The sequence below is a fragment of the Pogona vitticeps genome, chromosome 1 (genome assembly GCF_051106095.1).
Source record: "Pogona vitticeps strain Pit_001003342236 chromosome 1, PviZW2.1, whole genome shotgun sequence".
NCBI classification, from domain to species: Eukaryota; Metazoa; Chordata; class Lepidosauria; order Squamata; family Agamidae; genus Pogona; species Pogona vitticeps.
In genome coordinates this window covers 157,640,774-157,654,797 of record NC_135783.1, presented here as the reverse complement: position 1 = coordinate 157,654,797, position 14,024 = coordinate 157,640,774, and the positions used below count along the sequence as shown (strand labels likewise).

The following is a 14,024-nucleotide window of genomic DNA, read 5'->3' as shown; positions in this document are numbered from 1 at the left end:
CAAAGAAAGAAAAGAAAGAACTTCCTTTGAAAAAAATTCTTATAATTATGTTTGCTTTGAAGTGAGATACTGTGCATTCTAGATTGTTTTCAAATTATTTCCTAAAAATAATGACAAATGAGAGTTCTAACATGATAGTAGATCCATATGAAAAGAATGGAAAGATAAAATAAAATATACAGCTTTGTGTTATGATTGGTTTTACAGATTTAATTGCCGTCCTCCTTTCCAATAGTGGGCTTTGCAATTTGAACAATAGGCTGAAATCACACTATAAGCAAAATTACATGCCAGTTTTAATGCCAATGTGAAGAAATTTGTTAATTTGACCCTCACCGACTCTTACTGATTTAATAATATTTATTTAGGCTCAACACTTTCAATGCATATTGGAAATCCAATTCTTATACATATCGGGAATGGGTGAATATTTCTGTTTCTGGTCTATGTCAGTTCAACATGTGAATGTACACAGGTCTGTTCCATTACTGTTGCTGCAGTAATCTGAATCAGCCAAATCAGCCAATATAATATATAAGCATATAACATCAATATATATATTTCAACAACATTTTCTCCCAATATATTTATTTATGCCTTCTTAAAAATGTCAAAATAGGCATTTGTAAGTATATTTATTCTGATGTAGACCTTTTTAGGTTTACATCAGAATAAATGTTTTGGTACATTTTTAGTACATGTATTGGGACTTTAAGTAGAACAGAATGTCACAAAATATGGAAAAATTGTGAAATTTGAAGATTATTTATATTTTGATCATTTGTTAGGGAGGTGCAGATCAGGTCAATTCAAATTGGACTTTGCAAAGTGTGAATTCCTTAAACATCATCATTGCTAATTTACCATTCTGGACAATATTTGAGATGAAAATTGAGTGACCATATATCATCACAAGCAGACAGCATTGTATTTTTAGTGGATGGGTTTTCTTCATGCTGGAAAAGGTAGTTACCTAATTTGTTCCAGTTTGGAAATAAATTAGAGTTGGAGAAGTATAGGACAGCACTTGTTTTATACATGGGCAATAGCTCAGCAAAGAACGTCTTTGAGTGCATGGGTTTAATTCAAGGTATCTCCAGTGAATCTAGGGAAGGCCTTTGCAGTGCTGTTGCCAAACTGGAGTCAAAGTGTAGAATCATAGAATTGTGAAATTCAAAGAGACTCCAAGCACCATCTAGTCCAACCTGCCGTCAAGGTAAAAAAAAAAACCCAGCTAGAGTATCACTGAGCCATTAATGCACTTTCTGTATGATCTGGAAAGGGAGAGTCCACTACCTTCTGAGGTAGTTAGTTCCATTGTTGAAGAGCTTCTGCTATCATTGAATTCATCCTAATTTTTAGCTGGAATCCTCTTTCTTGGGGATTATATTTATCTGGGGAAACTTCAGATATCTACAGTATCCCTCACAGTGTTGTGTTTACTTTAAAAGGGCAAGACATTTTTACTTAGACTATGGAGTTAGCGTATTGAAACTCTTAAAAATAAACAAAGGGCAAGAAAATGTGCATGCACACAGACACACCCTTATGCTGAATAGCCAAATGACTTTGAAGGAATCCAGAACTTTTGAATGGATGTGGATTAACTGGAATATAAATGGATTTGGATTAACTGGAATATAGTATACATGGTGATCCTTACATCAGGCATTTTGTTTATTTTTACTAAGGGATTGTATACAGTACTCTGGATTCAAATTTGATCACAAGCCAGAATGTTCTTGTGAAATCACACATGATGGAATATAATTTTGCTTCTTCGCTTTTTAAAGTCTATATACTTGCAGGGCGGGGAACAGTTTAATTTCACCATTTTATTGAACAGCAAAATGACCAGTGGACCTTTCTGTTTGCATTTTTCTGATATACACTAGAAACAAGCTAACATAATTTTTCCATTTGTGAAATACAATTTGAAATCGTTTTTAGTACTCATGTTTTAGCTATTGGTCACACATTTTAAAAATGTAAGATACATACCCAGAAATCAGTCTTCAGTTAAACTACCTCAAGATAGCAAAAGTCAAAAATTTGATTCACTATATTTACAGGTGACGGCTTGGACAACAGTGTAGCTTCTCCCAGCACAGGTGATGATGATGATCCAGATAAGGACAAAAAGCGACATAAAAAGCGTGGCATCTTTCCCAAAGTAGCCACAAATATCATGAGGGCATGGCTGTTCCAACATCTAACAGTAAGTGAACTCTAGATCACTTATGTGAAATGAAGCGTGGATGGAAAATGTCATAGTTGTGGTAGAAAATAAGAAGACTTTTTCTCTTTTGTGAGCATATGTAGAATATGATCTGAGGCTACTTTTTTTAGGTTCTTTGCATTGTATATCTTCCTTCAGAGAGAAATACTCAATTTGTTATATTTTTGTTTACATTTTGGAGTAACAAAACACTTTTAATTCCCTAACTCCAAAATGCTAGTTTTTCCCCCCAAAGTGAACAAAAGGTGTTGCAAAGTCCAAGACGTAACCAGCATTGTTAACTAGCAGTATACAGGAGTAAGGAAAGGATTTTGAGGAGTGCACACCAAATATCATCTAGATCAAAAATAAAGAATTCTTTAAATACATCAGGATGGCAGGTGTTAGAAGCAGTTGGATCGCTGCATAATAGTGGACTTAAAGAACTACAAAGAGAATACAGAAAAGCTAAATTACATCTCTTCATCTGTCTTCACTGCAGAAGATATAGTGCAGACACCTGTGCTTGAGCTGGAATTTTTTAGCAAGGCAAGAGGAAGTTCCAAATATTATTGAAGAAACAAAATCACCATGTTCAGATATTCATCATCTGAGAGTTCCTAAAGAACCCCAGTGTGGAACTGCTGGTAAATTTGGGGGGGGGGGGGAAGAAGAAAATCAGTAAACATTTAAAAGAACAAGTTGGAGAAAAAACTCCAACATGGTCTCTGTAAAAGTAAGTGCATTCTCACTGGCCTTTCAGTATTCTTTGAGGATGTCGTTAAAGATATGGACAGAAGTGATTTGACAGACATTGTCTTCTATAACTTCTAAAATGTTTTTCATAGAGTTAGCTGTCAAAAATTCCTCATGAAATTTAGGAGTCAAGGGACAGGATATATTGGAAACTGTTTAAAGAATAGGAAGCAAAGAGTAGTCCATTCTTGCAATGAAGAGATGTAAGCCCACACCAAAGACTTGCATTGGAACTGATGCTTTTTACTTTGTTCATAAGGATTTACAGTTAGGGGTGAGCAGTGAGATTGCCCTAAACGCCAAGCAATTTCACAGTGGCATTCCCTTATATTTATTATATTAGGAAGAGCTTTGGTTTGAAGAAATTTCCTCCATAACCAAAACTATGGTGGCTATAGTCTGTGGCTATAAACCCTCACCCAGGCTCCTGCTTCATGGTGGAGTTTTTTGTATATTTATTCGGACCTTTTGCTTCTCTCCCCTTACATAATCTCTTACTTTCCCTCCACCCTGGTTTCCTCCTTTGGTATTACATTAGGAGAATCATGCCATGGAGTCCCAGGGAGACCTCTCTCATGGCTGGTAATGGTGGCAAAGGCCCTGCTTGGCAATGAAAGCTAATGGCTTGGGAAGTTATTGCATTGAGTTTATTGTGAAAGTATTCATTTGTACGTGTGCTACACAAAATGTTCAGAACAGGCAATACTGCTCCTGTCATCAAATATAGTTAGCCTTGATTGAGTTACAACACTCATAGGAAGAATGTGTTTTGTTCCAAATGCCAGGGACATTTATGTTTTTTACACACACTTAAAAGTAACTATTTATTTAGTTCTGAGAAGTAGTAAAGTATTTCTAAGTTATAATTGTAAGTAAAATGCCGACCCTATATTCTCCAGATATTTTAGAATTCAAGTCCCAGAATTCCTGATCACTGACCATGCTGCTGGTGTTTATGGGAGTTGAGATCCAAAGTGTGTTTGTGATCAAAAGAGTTGAGAAACATTATTATAATAGCAATTAACTTTTTTGGGGGAAGGGAAGGCCTTGGAACCATAATGGTAACCACTTACTTATACGTATACAAATACATTATTTTTCCCCTCTTATGCTAAAATAATGAATGAATTCATTCTACCATAGTAGATAGTGTAAGGTAAAACACTCAGAAACTATTTATAAGTTGTCATTTGCAGCATTATTAATATGTACAGCATAACACTGATAATGTGTGAGAAAGACAGTGATCCTTGCCACTTTTAGAAATCATGTTCAGAGCTTTTGAACATCTTGTTTACTTTAAGTCTAATAATAATCTTAACAGCACTAACCACTAATTACTATTATATAGACAGATAAACTGAAGTTGAAAATAAACAAATGAAAAAAAGGATGAAGAGAAAACTAGTTCTTTTAACTAATTTTACAAGTGTATATAAAATTTGTTTTGATTCAGTTTAGTCAGTCTATGAAATGAAACAATCATGGAAGAGGTCTTCTGTATTGTTTACAAAAAAAATATGATTGTTGTACCAAGGTATTCACTATTTTTCTTTTTCTGCCAGCCTTATACATCTGAAAGGGAGGCTCCCAAATCACAGCTAATGGCCGTCTTTGGGAATTGAAGCCAACTTTCCCATTTTTCCACAGAGCAAGCCAGTGTGCCACTTGGGCCCAGAGTGGCTAGCAGTAATTTAGTAATTACAAAGTCTAGGCTACTTATAATGTGTAAGTACTGTATTGGCAAACTGGGTCCTTCACGCCTGCTGGGCACAGTCTGTGTAGGAAAGGAACTGAGCCTCTCAAAGGTCATATGAACTATAGCTGAGTCCATAAAGACATGGTTTGTCAAAGCTAATTGACAGGTAAAAGGATATCTCCTCTCTTGGGTGTTATAAAACTAGAGATCACAAGCTTTGCTGGGACATCACTGGCCCTGAGTGAAACCACCATATACACCAAACTGCCAGTATAGTTGCTGAAATAGAAAGTGAAGCCTGGCAAGTTCAACTGCTATGCTTGGAAAGAAGGGTTCCAACGTATCAAAGTTGAAACATTTCTCTGATGAATTACGACTGAACAGTTGTTTTTTGACTGATCCAGTTAAAATGGGGTATTCTTAGTAAGGTTCAGATTCCCAGTGTGGTGTGGTGAATAGAGTGATGGACTAGGACTCTGAAGAATAGGGTTCGAATCCCCACTTGACCATGGAAAATTATTGAGGGAGTGAATTGGTAAAACCACTCCTTAAAAACATCACTTACCTTGAAAGCCCTACTAGGGTCACTATAAGTTAGTTTCAACTTGATAGCAAAAAGCACACAGACAGACAGACAGACAGACAGACAGACAGACAGACAGACAGACAGACAGACACACACACACACACACACAGTTAAGAAACAATGCTCTTTTCCAACCAAATATTTTCTTATAAATTCAACACACTGGCCACCCCATTCCTACCTTTTGTTTCCCTTCCCATTTTCCCAACAGCAAGCATGCTAGTATGGTCAGTTAGAGTAATAAAAGACATAAAATAGCTGTCTTCCTTTGAAATTTACATTGTAGAGGTTGAAATTTACATTGTAGAGGAAGATGCGGCGTTGTACAAGAGCAGTTTGTAAGATCATTTGCCTGTACTGAGAAGAGGAGAACGTTGAGCACATACATCTCTACCACACCACTGCCAGCCTAGTTTAAAAGGCATGTATTGAGGTGTGTTTTTCTGGAACAAGTAAATGGTTCCACAGATACCTTCACATTCCTTTGTTTTTTTCTGGTTATCTAAATCAGCCTTTCTTAATTCTTAATTCTGGTCTTGGCACACCCTTATATATATATATACCTTATGTTGTGTTTGTTTAGTGTAATTTGCTTAGCAACTCTTATACTGTGTTTGGTTGTTGTTGAATGCCCTTATTGTTATGCCATTGTTTTATCTTATTTGTACACCTGCTAGAATGGCCTTGGTAGCCAGGTGGGTGGTATAAAAATCAAATAAATAAATAAAAAATATATAAAATGAAGGCAAATTTGAAAGGCTGGTTTTAGCATGTTGTTAATAGGATTAATATTATTGATATGATTTAATATTCAAGCATATGATTTATGCTTGACTGAGATGGTTATTCACTTTCAATATTATAGTTACACCATCCTTCTCATACAATGTTGGTGTCCTTTAATGTTTGACTGTAGTCATACCCTTGCACTTTCTTCTTTGAAGTCCCCCATACCTGTTTCAAATCATTGCTATTTCTGTCAGCAATACAGTGTTATCTGCATATTTTCCACTAATTATCATTCCTCCTTCATCTGAATCAAATCACACTTCTGTATGATAAATTCTGCATATAGATTGAGTAGATGGGGAAATGAAATACACAGTTATCTGATTCCTTTGTCAACAGGAAACCATCTTTTATTCCATTTTCTGTTTTGATTTAGAATGGGTATACTTTTGATAGTTTCTTTCAAATGCCCTTTCATTTTGAAGGAATTCATTCCTATTTTATGAGAAACGTACCCTTGGTGGCTAGGATCTTCAACACATTTTGAGTCAGGAAGAGCACTGACTTTATTAGGTACAGCCCAGTCTCTTTACTTAGAAGAAAGTCCCAACTCCTGGCAATCAATCCTTCTGAGACAGCAGAGAACTGTAGTATTTGTTTTCATGAGGCAAGAAGCATTGTAAGTTGAAAAGATTCTCGGAATTTGCAATGAGTTTTTGATTCTTGCACAACCTGAGTGTTAGAAATGTGCTTACTTTTAATAATGAAAGCAACAGATTTCAGTATTCTAGCCACATGTGTTGTGATATGAGGCTGACTGAAAATACTCTACAGCCTCATACTATGTTGATTTAAATGTCTACTTACTTTGCATTCTGTTAAAGATGCTTTAGGAATTGAGGATGTTCATATGACATTTGCAGGATTATCTTGTGCTTCCTTTTTGAATGATAAACAGGATGGTGCTTGATGTTGTATCCAGATTTAGTCATAGAACAGGCTAAAATGTTAGATAATTCAGTGACTTAGGTGGAGCCAGAGCGTGGGAGTTCAATCCCGCCCTGTGCATCCCACAAGAGCCACCCTGTGTGGTGTCAGGCAAGCTGCACAGTCTCTCAATGCCCCCACAAGAACCATGTCTGAGTACTCTCTGCCTAGAAAAGCTCTGAAAAGGCTTCCCGTAAGTCAGAATTGATTTGACAACACACAATTATTATTGTTAATAATGAGGGATTAAAATCCTATAGATTTCTGTAAGTCTACTCAAAGCATTATTTGAATCTGGATTTAACCCAACGGGCAGGACTTTGCAAATGAAAATAGAGAAGTGCTAGGAATTAATAAAAGTAATAATAATAATAAAAAAACCTTGTGTTCTGTTTGTCTAGTATTACTTTTTAATTGGACTATATCTCAAAGGATGACTTTCAGAGATAAAAAAAAACCTTTGCTCATAATTATAACATTAATACCCATCAGTGGCATGGAATTAAATGACACAGACAGTAATTGCTGCGTCTGTCATACTAATGATGAGACCATGGAATGATCTAAAATAAATGAAGGAACAGTATAATCTTTAAAAAGTTTTGCCAGCCTTGGTTCCTCGACTTTGAAACCTTTTTTTCCCCTAGCAGAACAAAACAGGTAATGACACATAATGCCATGCAGCTAATTTTCCCTCCCAACAGGTGTAGTTCCAAAACTCCACACACATTCCAGGCTGCTAGCTTTCTTTATGTATTTAGATATGTATCATAGGTGGTCTCTCAAAGATGGGACCCTTGTTCAGTGGCAGAGCACATGTTTTTCACATAAAGAATCTCACATTCAGCCTCTGTTATTTCCAGTTTAAGGGCTAAGAAAAGGACTGGGAAATGGGAGTGCTGGTTTTACAAAGTAGCTTTATCCGTTCCTGTATTTTAAAGAGATAAATGAATTGAATAGATCTTATTTTGTAACAATAAAGAAAAATGTAGTGGAAATTGTTAAATGTACATCACTGGTGATGTAATTTGTCTGGATCATATTGGATGGAATCTGAAAATTAAGTTCATTCTGTCAACAACCATCTCTCCTTTTTCGGCAAGCCAACAATATTGAGCTTGCCGACAGATGGGTAGTGATTAAGTACATTGTATGGTGGTCCATAATGCAGCCATTCTCTGGTAGCCATTTTGCCTGTAGTTCCAGTAGTCTTGATTCATCAGAAAGCAAACCATTCTGGTGCTCTCTGGACTTGTCCTCCTAAGTTACATTGTTCAAAATAAGTTTTCACAGAAATAGTGGTAATGATAAGGATAACAAAAGCAAAAGCATTATTCAAAGTCTTATCAAAAGAATGCTACCAGAAGCTTATAATAAGCAATTCTGTTGGCAGAATTCAAGATATCCTTTGAACAGGAGTGCTTGACATTTCAGGAGGTAAAATAAGGCAATCTTCTCTTTAGCTCTTCTTTTTCAGCATCTTGGAGAAAAGTAAGAGAAGGTGGTGGATTATAAAGTAGAAAGGGGGCCTAGTAAATTCCTGTAGATTCAAGCACTGTTCAACAGTGAGAATAGAAAGCAACAGCAGGTTGGGATCTTGGTGTTGTTGTTTAGTCGTTAAGTCATGTCCGACTCTTTGTGATCCCATGGACCAGAGCAGGCCAGGCCCTCCTGTCTTCCACTGCCTCCCGGAGTCTGGACAAATTCATGTTGGTAACTCCAGTGACACTGTCCAACCATCTCGTCCTCTGTCGTCCCGTTCTCCTCTTGCCTTCACACTTTCCCAACATCAGGGTCTTTTCCAGGGTGTCTTCTCTTCTCATGAGATAGCCAAAGTATTGGAGCCTCAGCTTCAGGATCTGTCCTTCCAGTGAGCACTCAGGGTTGATTTCCTTCAGAACGGATAGGTTTGTTCTCCTTGCAGTCCAGGACACTCTCAAGAGTCTCCTCCAGCACCACAATTCAAAAGCATCAATTCTTTGGCGGTCAGCCTTCTTCATGGTCCAACTCTCACTTCCATACATTGCTACTGGAAAAACCATAGCTTTGACGATGTGGACCTTTGTTGTCAAGGTGATGTCTCTGCTTTTTAAGATGCTATCTTGGTTTGTCATTGCTTTCCTCCCAAGAAGCAGGAATCTTTTAATTTCGTGGCTGCTGTCGCCATCTGCAGTGATCATGGAACCCAAGAAAGTAAAATCTGTCACTGCCTCCATATCTTCCCCTTCTATTTGTCAGGAGGTGATGGGACCAGTGGCCATGATCTTAGTTTTTTTGATGTTGAGCTCCAGACCATTTTTTGCGCTCTCCTCTTTCACCCTCATTAAGAGGTTCTTTAATTCTTCCTCACTTTCTGCCATCAGAGTGGTATCATCTGCATATCTGAGGTTATTGATATTTCTTCCGACAATCTTAATTCTGTCTTGGGATTCGGATCTTGATGAGTTCCTTTTAAATATCACAATGTGAGGGCCTAGATTTGGAATGCCCTATGAGCATGTGATGCAAGAAGGTAGGATAACATTCCACAGGCCCACATTTAAACCTGTGAAAGTATGCATGAATGAAATGTCATTGTTTTCAAAACAATGGCTAAATGTCCATACATGCATGTGCAAAAGTGTGTTGGGGACAGGAGCATGTGGAAGTGGCTTACAGGCTGAAAACTATACTAGGAACACAAAATTGTTGTGTCCCAAAGCATATATATATATGGATTTAAATGACAAGTACCATGCCCTCTAAATGTTCCTGTAAGATGTGTTCCAGAAAAAAGAGCAGTACAATATTACCTTTCTCTCCCCTCCACTGTGGTCTCTGGCAATCTGAAGTTAGGAGAATGGATTTGAAGCATGGCATTCTCTGCAGATCTTCATGTACAGGGAAGCAGATACAGCATTAAGTGTTCTCTTTGCTAAGCAAGTTCCAGATCATGTATGCCTTTAAAGATTAATGTGGGGTGAGGTTGGGAAGAGATAAAACTTTAAATTGTGCACCAGAATGAACTGAGTTATTAGTGCATTTGTTTTTAAGAGGAAAGTTAAGACCTAATAGTTTATCCAAGAAAGCTTCATTTGGATTCCATACAGACTTACAATATGTATAAAATGGCATTTCTAAAGTGTTCTGAGGAGAGCTTGCTGAAGAGATGGGACTGTACACAAAAGCTCATTTAAAAATTATCTCATTGGCTGGAATCTTATTGCACAACTTTGTGTCGCATAAGGCTGATGATCTTGTCAGTGGTGGTAGTTCTTTGGGATCTGAGCCTTCCCATCACCACTGAAGTTTCTGAGGCCCCTGTAGTATCACTTTTGTAGTAGGGAAGCCTTTGGGAGGCAGAAGACCGAGGAGAATCTTTTATTTCTGAAAGTTGGTGCTAGTGGGATATTTTTAACAGTGTTTGTGATTTTTGAAAATTAAAGACTTTTCCACATGGTCCACAATGCCTCACCCTATAGCAAAATATGATCTTGGTGGCTTCATGGGGGGGGGGGGAATCAGAAATTTAACTTCTGAACAACTGCTGTAATTGATGACATCACCATCCTTGTGCAGTGTAAAGTTGTGCCACAGGATTTCAGCCACTGTGTGCCCTAAAAGACTTTCCAATAAATATTCATCTTCTTTCACAAGCAAGACACAGTCCTGATGTAATTCCAATATGCAACAAGCAAAAAAATGAAACTGCTTTGCCATTGCAATTGTAGCAGAATCTCATAAGAAGGAACTTATATAAATTGTAGTTTGGAACATTCAGTTGATTCCAAAGATTCCCTTTCCCCCAGAATGAACGTTTGGACCCAGCAGAATATTTCATTAAGCCCCAGAAACAATTATTGTTGCTTTGTAGTTAAACCTGCTGAAATTCAGTACTTGTAAGACCACATATATTTGCCCTGCATGTCTTAATCATAAAAGAAAAAGTGCCACATTCTACAGAAGTCTTGTTCCCCCAAGGCAATTCTTAATGACGAAGTGCGTGAGTTGAGGAGTCTAAACCGCAGTTTGGAGTTACTACAGGGAGCTGGTGATGTTTAAATAGCTGTGTTGATCTTCACATACAGTACTTGGGTATTATGCCCCTTGATGCTCTTGATTACTTTTTCAGTTGGTACAGTCTTCTCTGGTGTACCTCTAAAGCTCAAGGGACCTGTGGCACTTCCATCTTCCCTTTTGCTTCTACCACACAATGGACTTCACTCTTTCCCAAAGAACAGAGGAAAAATTATTGCAATGACACATTTCTACTGTGTTTCTTCTATTATAGGCCTCAGCAGTAATGAAGGCTGACTCATAAAAATATTTTCATTGACTGGCCTAAAGCACAGGAAACAAGCTTTTCAATGTACAAATCCTTGCCTACAGAGCTCATATTTGCAGATATGTTCTTCATCTTCTGCCTGAGCATTGTAACACCTGAACAGTGAAGTGCATAATGTGACAAAAGTTAAATATCTCAAGAAAGAGCCCTAGAAAAAGTTATTATATATGGCAAGTATTGTAAACTTCCTACTCATCTCAATAATGAAGAGAGGTAATGAGCACTTAATTGCAAAAGTATTTGTGTCTTCTATGTGCTTTTCTAAGTAGCAGGTTCTGTGTTGGGGAGGGGAAGGGAAGAAAACATGGAATGAGTACAGTATTATATATTGTCAACTATGGGATATTTGTTTTCCTTTTGCTTCCATTTGTTTTCCTTTAAATTCTAAGGATCTCATATTTAAGTTATTCACATTCAGACAGAACTGAGGAACATACCACTGTGATTTTGTATTTTTCTCTAAGCATTTATGTGTTTTAAGTTAAAAACCAACATTTTTGCAATCTATTTACCAAGTCAAAATGGTTTGTAGGAAGTTTATTAAAAATAGGTTCTGTCAAACTTTGTTCACCTGGGCAGTCACTTTGCAAAAATATGAAATGAGGTGGAATATATTGGCTAAATTATTCACTATTAATAGCTTTCCTGTTTTATCTTCTGACACTGCTGCTGCTCCTGAAACAGAGAAATTGTTTAAGTTTCTTAATACATGACACATAGTACATAAATAATTATCCCTTTAGTATGAAGCTGCTTCATTATTAACACATTTAAGGATGCATTACATGAAAAGGTAAAAATATGCTGCTCCACAGTGAGGAAAGAAAATGAAGATATTGTACTTTTACAGTCCACTGTGTATAGTAATCCCACTTTAAATTTAGGTATGCAGAGCCCGGTTCTGTTTACCACCCAGATATTAGAAACATACAGCGATATCTGACAGACTTGAAAGTGGCCTGAGAAAGACATCACTTTCCATATTGTGCACATCTCTCTTTTGTCCTGCTTGTGCATTAGGGATGCTTGAAGATTTCAGTCGATCCATGCTTTGAGCCAATTGACCTAATTTACACTTCCTGGATTAACACATGCACTAGAATGCTATTATCTGCTGGTTTGGGTATTTTACTGAAATTCTGCAATACTTCTCTTGGCAGAAAAAAAAGTATCCAAATTTATGTAAAATGTTCTATTTTATGATAAAAGGCACAGAGAAATGCATATTTTTTGATAAATCCACACAATAGTGCCTGGTGCTTCTAGTTACTGAGCTGCCCACTGCCTGGAAGCATTTATTAGCAAGTGATACTGAAGGCAATCAAGAATACAGCATCTTGTGGCACCTTAAATACTTTTAAAGATTTTGTTTGGCACAAGTTTCTGTAATCTACAGCCTTCCCACATGTACTGTGTAGAAAGGTTGGGTTTTTTTTAATGTGGGATCCAGATCAAAGAGTTCCTTCTTAATCTTCTGCTTGCTATGAAGGATGTTGGTGAGATGGTTCTGTAGCTTTTCAGAGAAGGGTGTCACACAGTCTTCCTACAGGTATTAACACTGTGTGGAGTCTCATAGATTTTCAGCCTTAGTCCTTTAGGATGTCCTTCTGTTTGTGTGTTTTTTTAAGAAAATAGCATTTTTTGTGTGTGCAAGTTTTTTCATGCAGTTAAGGTTGATGGATTTCTGCTTTGTATGGCTAAATCTAGTCCTTTCCATAGAAACAGGAGCCAGGGTAAGGTTAGCTAGGCAGTTAGTCTCTGAAAGCAAAATCAACAGCCACGTGGCACTGTAAAAATTAGCCAGTTTTATTTTTCATAAACATTTTAACCACAGCTAAAGATGCAAGTGTTATATACAGTATATAACTCTTTATACAAGTCTCTGTCGAAGCCTATGTGGAAGGCTTCAACTAGATATGAATTTACTTAATTGTCTTTGGTGAATATAGAGGATACACAGAGGACCTGATGTCTGTCTCCATTTCTGTGTATTCTCAAATTACAAGAAAGATAACTCTTAGTTATGTCAATAGTTGGGTTGCAAATTCAGAGATTGTGTTATGGCCAAAATACAGAGATTATGATGCCTGTGTGGCTATGGACATATATGGTGAATTGGAGGATTTATGAGAATTAGCATTTCTTGTTTCAGCTGAAGGGGAAATCTGTTGCATGTCTGTGGAGACCCAGTGCCACATATTAGAGTCTCTATCGATTTCCATTTCCCTATATCCTCATTCTAAAACATCTCCCCCAGAAACAAAATTGGTATTAACATACTTCCCCAAAACTGGTGAAACACTGACCATTTGTAGATCAAAATAAAGAACCACAACTGTTGGTCATTAGTCTAGTTCTACATTAGCTGTCATCCAGCATCACAAATGGTCCATATGGACAGATACTGGAAAGTCTAAGAAAAGTGTACAAAGAGTCCTGATGTTGCCACAAGAAAACTTCATACACTGTTACTTGGCGGATCAGATTGAACCTGACCAGTTCAATCCAAATCTTCAAGCCAGGCTTTGTACTGACCAGACAGCACATCCATCTTGTCACAGTTTGATTTCAGTTCATTCATTCTTCTGCAACCCATTATCATGCCTAGGCTGTGTTCAGAGGCGTTTCTCAATTTCTTTGTGTTAGGAGACAACAAACAATAGAATTGAGTGTCATCTGGATATTGGCAACACCTCATTCCAGTGCTTTTGAATGACTCCTCCCA

At 37.2% G+C, this 14,024-nt stretch overlaps 1 protein-coding gene across 3 annotated transcripts in view; it reads left to right on the top strand.

Moving 5' to 3' along the window:
- The window catches only part of MEIS1 (Meis homeobox 1), a 200,558-nt gene that overhangs the window by 98,471 nt on the left and 88,063 nt on the right, over positions 1-14,024 (top strand). For all 3 annotated transcript variants that reach the window (XM_078377353.1, XM_078377347.1, XM_020801476.3), the window contains exon 8: positions 2,073-2,218. In XM_078377353.1, coding sequence (XP_078233479.1) covers positions 2,073-2,218 — 146 coding nt within the window. The remainder of the gene's footprint in view (positions 1-2,072; positions 2,219-14,024) is intronic.